Source organism: Elephantulus edwardii, unplaced genomic scaffold, assembly GCF_000299155.1.
Source record: "Elephantulus edwardii isolate Elephantulus edwardi_28Jun2011 unplaced genomic scaffold, EleEdw1.0 scaffold00184, whole genome shotgun sequence".
Classification (NCBI taxonomy): Eukaryota; Metazoa; Chordata; class Mammalia; order Macroscelidea; family Macroscelididae; genus Elephantulus; species Elephantulus edwardii.
The window spans coordinates 1,946,728-1,958,625 of NW_006399934.1; the positions used below are offsets into that span (position 1 = coordinate 1,946,728).

At 46.1% G+C, this 11,898-nt stretch overlaps 2 protein-coding genes across 2 annotated transcripts; one reads left to right on the forward strand and one right to left on the reverse strand.

Moving 5' to 3' along the window:
• Positions 1-5,729: 5,729 nt before the first annotated feature.
• On the reverse strand, positions 5,730-7,887 carry LOC102850378 (heat shock 70 kDa protein 1-like). Its single transcript, XM_006896171.1, has one exon. It carries the CDS (start codon positions 7,869-7,871, stop codon positions 5,946-5,948), a length of 1,926 nt encoding a protein of 641 aa, XP_006896233.1. The 5' UTR covers positions 7,872-7,887; the 3' UTR covers positions 5,730-5,945.
• A 1,299-nt stretch (positions 7,888-9,186) lies between these two features.
• Positions 9,187-11,245, forward strand: HSPA1L (heat shock 70kDa protein 1-like). The gene has a single exon (XM_006896172.1). The coding sequence runs from the start codon at positions 9,194-9,196 to the stop codon at positions 11,117-11,119; it is 1,926 nt and encodes a 641-aa protein (XP_006896234.1). The 5' UTR covers positions 9,187-9,193; the 3' UTR covers positions 11,120-11,245.
• Positions 11,246-11,898: the final 653 nt, after the last annotated feature.

Consider the following 11,898-nt stretch of genomic DNA (forward strand, 5'->3'; position numbering starts at 1 on the left):
GAGAGGGGCGGGGCGGGGGCGGGGGCTGGACCCGGGCGAGGCCCCTTGGGCCTGAAGGCGGGCCAGGCTGGTCACAGAGCTTCCTGGCCTGGTTCCTGCATTTTCCCATTGTTTGGTTTGTTGATGTTTTTTCAAAATGAGTTTAAAGGACAAAAAAGGAGAGGAGAAATCTCTTGAGTTTCTGTCACGCTACTTGATTTATGAGGCAGGAAAATTGTGTCACTGTCATACAATAAACGCACTGCCATCTAGTGGGTTCTGTGCATAACGTCCCTCCATGGGCTTTGGGAAGCCAGAGTATTCGCCAGAGTAGATGGTTACCTTCTCCCACAGAGCAGCTGACCAGGCGATTAATAACCAACATGCAAAACATCATTGTGCCACCAGAGCTCCTTTTCTCCTACAACACAGACTGATAAATTAGGGTCAGATGGAAAAAAGAGGAAGACCATATAGAGGGGGAGAAGATGTGGGATTGTGCTGGGAGGCACAAAGGAGAGGAATGGTGGGAGTGGCCCCTGCTGGGATCTCCAGGCCCTAGGGGATGTTTCCAGGGTTAAAAGGGTTACAAACTGGAAAGAGTCTAATTCTTAATCTCTGGATGCCTCCTCCTTTCCAACCTGTGAACCTGTCACCTCTCCACCAGTTAGTTCTTGATTCTGATGGTCTAGGGTTGGAGGGCCTAGTTGACCTGGGTGAATTTCTGCCACTGCCTGACCCCAAATATTACAAATTTATACCTCCTGTTAAACTTAAATGTACTTTTAACGAATGATATTAGAAGAGAGCAAAGGACATTTGAGATCCCTCTAAGAACTGCGTCAAATAGCTTAGGTGACCTCAGGGGACTAATTTAGGGTGGCCAATTAGTCGGAAGGATGATGATAGTCACTATTTCTTATTCCTACCATGAGGATTGCCCCTCAGAAGTCTCCAACACTATGTTCTCACTTGAAGTAACCCCATTTTCTCTTTCAGCTGAAAGCCTATGTTCCTGCCTACTTCCTTCACACAATTTATGTTTTTGGTTTACTGTCCTCTTTCTCATCTTTTAAATATGACAGAATTCTTATTAAACCCAGGAATAACCAAGTCTATGTTATTAATAAAGCAAAATGCTGGGTTCAAAAACCACATAAAATCAGTCTTGTTATCACACCCACCTGCCTACAGAGACCCAGGGTAAGAAGATAAAAAGGTGAGAATAGAATTAGGGACAATATTGATTCTTAAAATTCTTTCCTGTTATTTTTCCACATTACCACCCCCTCCCTGCAAAATAGAATTTTTCTTTGCTACTCAGAGCACCATTTCTTCCAAATATGGCACTGTATTCTGTTAATTCTGCAATTCCCTCAGTCTGATATTAAAATTAGAAAGTGATCTCTTTTCTAGGTACTCTTGTGTGTGCTGGATGGGGTTCTCTTATAATACCTTGTCAAAACATTCTCCATTGCCTTGATTGATCAAGAACTTTCTTCTTTTCTTCAAGGTTATTTTTGGAAATGTCCTCAACCTTTATCTTTTCTAAGAGGTGTTTGGTCAATCCTCCCCAGTCTTTACCTTCTTGCAACTACTCACTCCCCACAATCCCTCACCACTGACTTGGAAAAAGTCACTATCAAGATTGCAAATACAAACGCAACCACAGCTCTAGGAGTGGGAGGAAGTCCTAATAAACCCAACCCAACCCACTGCCATATCAAGTTGATTCTAACTCATTGCAACCCTAAAGGGCAGAGTAGAACTGTAAATATGAATAGTCTGTAAATATTTACAGGAGACTGCTCTTGCTCTCTCTGGAATAACAGTTAGTGGGTTCAAACCATAAATAATTTGATTTGCACTTGCACCATTATGGCTTCTGGGAATCCTATGGCGCATATAACCATAAAGATGAGTTCACATAGTGACCAGGATCCACCAGAATGTAGATTCCTCCTGTCCCAAGTGTTAAACATACCTTTATGAGATGATGTAAAAGCCCAAGCATCGCAAGACTTTTTGTCTGCACCCTATCTCTCACACACACACACAAACACACACACACACAATTTTTGAGTTTCCAAGGTTAAGTTCTACCTCTATGTGCCAGGCTTGTATTACTAGTTGGATTGTGAGGCACACACATAAGTTAACAAATAATTTGTGAAGTGTTGGTTTGGAGTTTGGTGTTTTAAAAAAATAAAAATTCATACACCATAAAATGAACTATTTTAGAATGTATGAGTACAATTCAGTAAATATACCAAATGTACAACTCTCACATCTATCTGGTTCCAAATTTTTTCTTATTTTATTATTTTTTGTGCATTGTACTGTCAAATCAGATCTGACTGGTACAGGAGGAGATTGTGCCTCCTTCTCCAGCAGAGCATCTGGTGGATTCGAACCAGGCACATCTGGGATTACAGTGCATCTTCTTGCCACTAGGCCACCAGAGCTCCCCTGGTTCCAAATATTTTTATCACCACCAAGAACCATGTTTGAAGGGGGCTCCCATCTCAAGCCTTTGAGATTGTGACAGGTCCTTCCAACAAGAGCACACAGAGAAATGCCAGCAGTTAAGCTCAGGCTTAAAGAAGCTCATGGGGAAGGGCTCTCCTGGGAAGGATACCTGTGTCTAGGTCTTCCTTACTCAAAGTTGCAGATTTTTCTTCCTATGTTTTTTTAAATTAACAAAAATGAAAACTTTATCACCAAGTCCAGTGTTGATTTTGCATAATTGTTTAGGCTTATAAGAAGCAAAGGCAAACTTAGGTTAGAAATAAGACCTAGAGCCAGTCATGCAGAAACAAAAGCTCTGTGTACTTGGGGCAGCATGGCAAAACATCTAAGCAGCCCTAGGGGCTTTTTTAGACTTTAACTAGCTTCAGTTTTGTAACTTTTACATCTCTTCACATGTTTACCAATGAAGGAAAATTGCCTAACTCAATATGGTAAACACAAGGATTAATGAAGAACACCTAAGAGGCCCTATTATAATGCCAGGTATAAGAAACACTTGAATATTGGATTCCCTCTGCTGTTGTGAACTTACACTGTCAGATAACACCTTTCTAAAGTGAAAGAGTTAAAATATAGGTGACCACTGCTAGGAATGTGGCATTTCTATTTCAGAAATAAATTTAGCCTGAGGTCCCAGACCAAACCATTTCCACTTTAAAAACTAGAGATCAGGCTCTTTGCTCCTTGTTGATTGCCTCAGATGCATCCCAGAGACACAATGGTGAAGGTCATAGAAAAGGGATTTGGCCTAGTGACACCTGGTCACTGGGACTGCTTTTAACTCTAGCAAAATAGATGTTTCCATCGATGACATCTTCATTTACCTCAGCTACTTGGTCTCCATGTTCCATCTGTGGTAAGTTCAGGGTCACTGTCAAGGATGAGAATGGGAAGCCTGTTATCAATGGGAAGGCCATCACTATCTTCTAGGAGATCTCGCCAACATAAAATGGGGTGATTCCAGTGCTAAGTATGTCATGGAGTCTGCTGGTGTCTTCAGAACCTTGGAGAAGGCTAGGTTTCACTTGAAGGCTGGTGCCAAACGGTTAATAGATCTCTACTCCTTTTGCCAATGCTCCCATGTTTGTGATGGGCACGAACCATGAGGAATATGACAAGTCTCTCAAGATTGTCAGCAATGCCTCCTGTATCACCAACTGCTTAGCCCCCCTGGCCAAGGTCATGCATGAAGCTTTAGAGGGACCCGGAATGGTCTCTCTGGAAAGCTGTGGCATAATGGCTGCCCAGAGCATTATCCTGTATATACTGGCATTGCCAAAGCTGTGCGCAAGGTCATCCTGAATTGAATGGGAAATTTGCATGGATTTCTGTGTCCCCACCCCTAAAGTGTCAGTTGTGGATCTGACCTGCTGCTGTCTGGAGAAAACTGCCAATTATGATGACATAAAGAAAGTAGTAAGTCAGGCATCAGAAGAGCCCCAAAGGGCATCCTGGGTACACTGAAGACCGGGTTATAGCCTGTGACTTTAACAGTGATACCCACTCTTCCACCTTTATGCTGTGGCTGGCATTGCCCTGAATAACCACTTTGTCAAACTCATTTCCTGGTATGTCAGTTAATTTGGCTACAGCAACAGAGTGGTAGACCTAATGGTTTAGATGGCCTCCAAAAAATAAGAGCTCTTTGGACTACCAGCCCCAGCAATTAAATTAGATAAGAGAGACCCTTAGCTGCTGGGAGTCCTTGCCCCAACTTCTCCCCCCCACACACACACTGAAAATCTCACATCCTTGACACATTTTCTATCTAGCTCCCTGGGAAAGGGGAGGGTCTTAAAGAACTCATCTTGACAGGTACCATCAAAAAAGTACTGTTGTTACGTGCCATCAAGTCGCTTGCCACTCATAGTGACCCAATATGTACAATAGCTCTAAACCCTACTCTATCCTGTGACAATCTGTGTGTCTCTGACACACCTATCCCCATTACCACAGTGAGTGAATCAATCCATCTCATTGAGGGTCTTCCTCTCCTGTGCTGGCCCTCTACCCTCCCAAGCGTGACGTCCCTCTCCAAGGACTGATCTTGCCTTGCAACATGTCCAAAGTATGTCAGACAGAGCTTCAGAATCCTTGCCTACAAGGAGCAGCTGGCCTTACCCTCTCCAAGACAAACTTGTTTCTTCTCCTAGTGGTCCATGGTATAGGCAATAGTCTTCACCAGCATCATAGCTCAAAGATATCAACTCTTCTTCTATCATCCCTAGTCATTGTCCAGCTTTCTGATGCATAGCAAAAAAAAAGAAAAAACAAACAAACAAACAAAAAAACAAAACCAACAAACAAAGAACCCAAACCCCAAAACACTATGGATCAGATAGGTTAAAAGTCATTTGTACATAACAAGCCAATGCTTAGACACGTATCTTCTGTCAATTTAAGTCTCTCCTTTTCATCAGATGGATTAGCAGGGCTTTGAATAAATCAAGTGCATTTACAGGAATGAAAAGCCATGGCCCTCCCATTTAACTGTTTTTTTTTTTCCCTTCCCCATGCCCAAGACATTTTCTACCTCACCTAATTAGAGGCCATTTTCCATCAAATCTGCCTCCTTGATCACTTTGAAGCTAATATGCCACAAATCCCTAACTTGTTCTCAGCCCATAAACCCAACCAATGTCTCACAAGGCAGTATAAGCCATATTTTCCCAAAATCCATTCCAAGTAGAAAAATTGCCATTCAATTTGAGGCACCATAAAATAATAACCTATGCAGGCCTTTTAAAAATAAAACATGGTATACACACATTCCCCCCCCCCCTTTTAAGTAGCCAACTTTAAAAAATAGTCTGAATAAGACTGAATATCTAAAAAGGAGAAATGAAATGAGGGAAGAAAGTGACAGTATAGTCTTTGCATTCAGAACCTGGAAAACAAAGGCCATGCTTCACTTTACTAAAGCGAAATACAGTTTTACTTTGCAAACAGTATATGGCATTTAAGACCTGGAGAAGGAAAAGATAAGGCAAAAACAACAGCATACCACAGAAATTATTTAAAAGGACACACTTTTACTATAGAAAGGGAAAACAATATTAAAACACCTTTTGCATAGCAATCCATCTCCACCCAGACTAAATCTTCATTATTTGCCCCATGTACAAATACAAACAACAGAACAACAATGTATTTTTTATCTTTTATTTTGCAACTTTAAGTAAACAAATATATGAACTTTTTTTACTGCAATGCAAAAACTCAGACAAAAGGTGGCAGTGCTGACTCGTTTGGAGTCAATATCAATTAATGTTAAATGCAAACAATTACAGTAAATATACTTCTTATACCACAAACCATTAATGAGACAGACAGCAAGTTACCACTAGATTACAGGTTAATGATAGAATGAGGGGAAAAGCCAGTAAAGTCCGTGAGTCCAAAATGTCTCCAAAACCATGGGCAAATAGGAAAAAGCCCTAATCCACCTCTTCAATGGTGGGGCCAGATGTAGAGGCACCCCGGGGAGCCTGAGCCCCAAAGCCACCAGCTCCAGGCCCACCTGCCCCCTGGTACAGTCCAGTAATGATGGGGTTACACACCTGCTCCAACTCCTTTCTCTTGTGCTCAAACTCTTCTTTCTCAGCCAGGGTGTTGGAATCCAGCCAGGAGATCACCTCCTGGCACTTGTCCAGCACCTTCTTCTTGTCACTGTCGCTGATCTTACCCTTGAGACCCTCATCCTCCACAGCGCTCTTCATGTTGAAAGCATAGGACTCCAGGGCATTCTTGGCAGACACCCTCTCACGCTGCACCTCATCTTCAGCTTTGTACCTCTCTGCCTCCTGCACCATGCGATCGATCTCCTCCTTGCTCAGGCGGCCCTTGTCATTGGTGATGGTGATCTTGTTGGCTTTGCCAGTGCTCTTGTCAGTGGCCGTGACATTCAGGATGCCATTGGCATCAATGTCAAAGGTCACCTCGATCTGGGGCACACCCCTGGGGGCCGGTGGGATGCCACTCAGCTCAAATCGCCCCAACAGGTTGTTGTCCCGAGTCATGGCCCTCTCACCCTCATACACCTGGATCAGCACCCCAGGCTGGTTGTCAGAGTAGGTGGTGAACACCTGCGTCTGCTTGGTGGGGATGGTGGAGTTGCGCTTGATCAGGGCAGTCATCACGCCCCCAGCAGTCTCCAGCCCCAGTGACAGGGGAGCCACGTCCAGCAGGAGCAGGTCCTGCACGTTCTCGGACTTGTCTCCCATCAGGATGGCTGCCTGCACCGCTGCCCCATAGGCCACCGCCTCATCGGGGTTGATGCTCTTGTTGAGGTCGCGCCCATTGAAAAAGTCCTGCAGCAGCTTCTGCACCTTGGGGATGCGAGTGGAGCCCCCCACCAGGACCAGGTCGTGGATCTGCGACTTGTCCAGCTTGGCATCACGCAGAGCCTTCTCCACGGGCTCCAGGGTGCCACGGAACAGGTCAGAGCACAGCTCTTCAAAGCGAGCCCTGGTGATGGACGTGTAGAAGTCGATACCCTCAAAAAGAGAGTCAATCTCCAAGCTGGCCTGGGTGCTGGAAGACAGGGTCCTCTTGGCCCTCTCGCAGGCAGTGCGCAGCCGCCTCACTGCCCGCTTGTTCTGGCTGATGTCTTTCTTGTGCTTCCTCTTGAACTCTTCCACAAAGTGGCTCACCAGCCTGTTGTCAAAGTCCTCCCCACCCAGGTGGGTGTCCCCGGCCGTGGCCTTCACCTCAAAGATGCCATCGTCGATCGTCAGGATGGACACGTCAAACGTGCCCCCGCCCAGGTCAAAGATGAGCACGTTGCGCTCCCCCTTGCCTGTTCGGTCCAGGCCGTAGGCGATGGCGGCCGCAGTGGGCTCGTTGATGATCCTCAGCACGTTCAGCCCCGCGATCACGCCTGCGTCCTTGGTGGCCTGGCGCTGCGAGTCGTTGAAGTAGGCTGGCACCGTGATCACCGCGTTCGTCACCGGGCAGCCCAGGTACGCCTCGGCGATCTCCTTCATCTTGGTCAGCACCATGGACGAGATCTCCTCGGGGTAGAACGCCTTGGTCTCCCCCTTGTAGCTCACCTGCACCTTGGGCTTGTCCCCGTCGTTGATCACCTGGAAGGGCCAGTGCTTCATGTCCGACTGCACCACCGAGTCGCTGAACTTGCGGCCGATCAGCCGCTTGGCGTCGAACACGGTGTTCTGGGGGTTCAGAGCCACCTGGTTCTTGGCCGCATCGCCGATGAGCCGCTCGGTGTCGGTGAAGGCCACGTAGCTGGGGGTGGTGCGGTTGCCCTGGTCGTTGGCGATGATCTCCACCTTGCCGTGCTGGAACACCCCCACGCAAGAGTAGGTGGTGCCCAGGTCGATGCCGATGGCCGTGTTTTTAGCCATGTCTGACCGCTGCTGTGGTCTGGCGCTGAAGTTCAGACCTGAAAAGTTGCGGAAGATGTGGTCTCTTCGGAAAGCTGGAGTCTGTACAGCACTAGAGTCACTTCAGTGTCTTCAGCAGGAGTTGCAAATAACTTTCTCTCCACAAGTGGCTGTTTGTCTGCAGTTGATCCGGCTGTTTTTATTTGTCTCCCTGGAGCCCCGCCTCTACCCCTCCGGTCCAATCACAACGCTTGTTGGTGGAGTGGCAGTCAGGAATATTCCAGGAGCTTTCTCTAACGTCCTGCCCCAGTCTTGTCTGAGACCAATCAGCGTCTAGGGACCGCCCCTCCCCGGAAAAGACCAGATTCTTCTGGGGTTTGCTGGGTTAGTGTCTCTTGGAGAAGGCAGGAGGGACCATAGAGGAGCAGGAATGGGCTAAGGAGGAGCAAGGGGACGTATGCGCTGACGCAACCTCTGATCAAGTCACGTTACAATAGCAGTGCTGCCTTTGACATCACCAACCCGTTTTGAATCAGGATGACAGGCTGGGGCATGGCCCAAAGTTGTAGAGCCGGGAGGGGAGGGGGGAGGGGGGACGCCCATCTTATATTTTGGATGTTGATGGAGACCCCGTTTGAAGGGGCTCCACAATCTGGAACATTTCCAAACTGGAGCAGAAACAGCAAGCAAATAGGTGAGCCTGGAGGACTCTGATTGGGATGGGGTAGGGATAAGCAAGGCCACTGAATACATGCCAGATACAGAATGTGCTGCAAAGTTCCCTAGTTGGTTTAGATCTGAAGTATTGAGCACCAAGTGGCTGAAACTGGTTCAAAGTGACAAAAAGAAGGAAAGTGACTTTCCCAAGATAAGAATTCACGATTTAAAGAACCAGAAAACTCTTTTTGGCTCCAGGGTACAGGTTTTTTACTCAGGAGAAAAGTAAAGGAAGGGCTAATTGCTTGGAGGACTCTTCTTTCCCAGAGGAGAAAACTTGGAAGGTTTGATTGGATTTGTAGAAACCAGCTTGATATTCTCCTTAATTTATTTCCTATGAATCGTCAACAGATAATAAAGGAGTCTCAGAAGTCGGCAAACCCCAAATGTGGAGATTAGTGTCTTTTTAAGAGATTACAGCACAAAATAATTGTATTTTAAGAACAGATAAGTACAATGTGATAACACAGATTGTCACAGACAGATAGGAACAGGACCTTTGAATCATGTCCTGGGAGAAATTTTAAAACAGTGTATGTACATCGTACCTTTTGGTATGTTTAGTCTGTCAAAAAGTACTCTGGTATAACTCTATCTTGTTCATGCTCCACAGGCCCAGGAAAATCATGACTTCCACTAAAGGCATGGCCATTGGCATTGATCTGGGCACCACCTACTCATGCGTGGGGGTGTTCCAGCACGGCAAGGTGGAGATCATCGCCAACGATCAGGGCAACCGCACCACCCCCAGCTACGTGGCCTTCACCAACACTGAGCGGCTCATTGGCGATGCGGCCAAGAACCAGGTAGCCATGAATCCCCAGAACACTGTCTTTGATGCAAAGCGATTGATTGGAAGGAAATTTAATGATCCTGTGGTGCAATCAGATATGAAACTTTGGCCTTTTCAAGTGATCAGTGATGGAGGTAAGCCCAAGGTGTTGGTATCCTACAAAGGAGAAAAAAAGGCTTTCTATCCTGAGGAAATCTCATCTATGGTGCTGACTAAGATGAAGGAAACAGCTGAGGCTTTTTTGGGCCACTCTGTTACCAATGCTGTGATCACTGTGCCAGCCTACTTCAATGACTCTCAGCGCCAGGCTACCAAGGATGCAGGCGTGATTGCAGGACTCAGTGTGCTAAGAATCATCAATGAACCCACAGCAGCTGCCATTGCCTATGGTTTAGATAAAGGAGGCCGAGGAGAGCGACACGTCCTGATCTTTGATCTAGGTGGTGGTACATTTGATGTGTCTATCTTAACTATAGATGATGGGATTTTTGAAGTGAAGGCCACTGCTGGAGACACCCACTTGGGAGGGGAGGACTTTGACAATAGGCTTGTGGGCCACTTTGTGGAGGAGTTCAAGAGGAAGCACAAGAAAGACATCAGTCAGAACAAGCGAGCTGTGAGGAGGCTGCGCACTGCCTGTGAGAGGGCCAAGAGGACCCTGTCTTCCAGCACCCAGGCCAACCTGGAGATTGACTCTCTGTATGAGGGCATTGACTTCTACACGTCCATCACCAGGGCTCGCTTTGAAGAGTTGTGTGCAGATCTGTTTAGGGGCACCTTGGAGCCTGTAGAGAAGGCTCTTCGTGATGCCAAGATGCATAAGTCTAAAATCCATGACATTGTTTTGGTAGGGGGTTCCACTCGCATCCCCAAGGTGCAGAAACTGTTGCAGGACTATTTTAATGGCCATGATCTCAACCAGAGTATCAACCCTGATGAAGCAGTAGCCTACGGAGCTGCAGTACAGGCAGCAGTTTTGATGGGTGACAAGTCTGAAAAAGTACAGGACCTACTTTTGTTGGATGTAGCTCCTCTGTCCCTAGGTTTAGAGACTGCCGGGGGTGTGATGACTGTCCTGATCAAGCGCAACTCCACCATCCCCACCAAGCAGACACAGGTCTTCACCACCTACTCAAACAACCAGCCTGGGGTCCTGATCCAGGTGTATGAAGGTGAGAGGGCTCTGACTCGGGACAACAATTTGCTGGGACGTTTTGACCTAACTGGAATCCCTCCTGCACCTAGGGGAGTTCCTCAGATTGAGGTGACCTTTGACATTGATGCCAATGGTATTCTTAATGTCACAGCCATGGACAAAAGTACAGGTAAGGCCAACAAGATCACCATCACCAATGACAAGGGCCGCCTGAGCAAGGAGGAGATTGAGCGCATGGTTCTGGATGCTGAGAAATACAAAGCCGAGGATGACATCCAAAGGGAGAAAATTTGTGCAAAAAATGCTTTAGAATCCTATGCTTTCAATATGAAGAGTGCTGTGAATGATGAAAGTTTGAAGGGCAAAATTAGTGACTCTGATAGAAAGAAAATACTGGATAAATGCAATGAGATCCTTTCATGGCTGGAGGCCAATCAATTGGCTGACAAAGAAGAGTTTGATCACAAGAGAAAAGAATTAGAGCACGTGTGTAACCCTGTCATTACAAAACTCTACCAGGGGGGCTGCTCTGGACCTACCTGTGGAGTTGGATATCCATCTGGAAGGTCTGCTGCAGGCCCCACCATTGAAGAAGTAGATTAATTAATCTACAACTGGAGGATTCTAGGGTACCTATAAGGTGAATTTTGCTTCCCTCATCTTCAGACATGGTTATGATTCTTCAATTGACTGAACCCAAACCTAAGTTTGCCATACTTTGGAATTTTGGTGGAGTTTTATACGTCATCTTTTCACATGAAGATCCTTTTTTTTTTCTGATCTTGGAATGAGACTCTTAGGAAGACTAGGCCCCTTCTGGAACCATGTCATGAATTTGAGTATCTGTTATTTACTTCTGGCTATTCCCGACTTTCTTCTTCCTGTGTGGATCGTTATCACTCATTAAATATGTTTCTAAAGCAAAAAAAAAATTACTTGTGGTATCTTTAGGCTGTGTTTCTTAATAAGAAATGAGAAAAACTCCCATAAACACTATGTATCACCTTAATTTTAATAATTAAGCTGTAAGGAGAACTATTTCATTTTCATAATTGTGAGGATCCTTTGTCCCTATCTATTCCATTTGTATCCTAATCAGATGTAATCAACTTTAATCCCCAAAGGGCAGCTGGTAGATACCAACCTCATGCCTTTGGGATTACAATGCAGCTTCTTACCACTAGCCACCAAGCTCCCGAGTCTAGAGCTCTGGTAGCCTGTTGTTGTTGTTGTTATGTGCCATCGAGTCACTTGCAACTCATAGTGACCCTATGTACAACAGCCCTAAACCCTGCTCTGTCCTGTGCCAGTCGCACTCTCTCTGACACTCTCATCCCAATTACCCCAGTCACTGAGTCAATCCACCTCATAGAGGGCCTTCC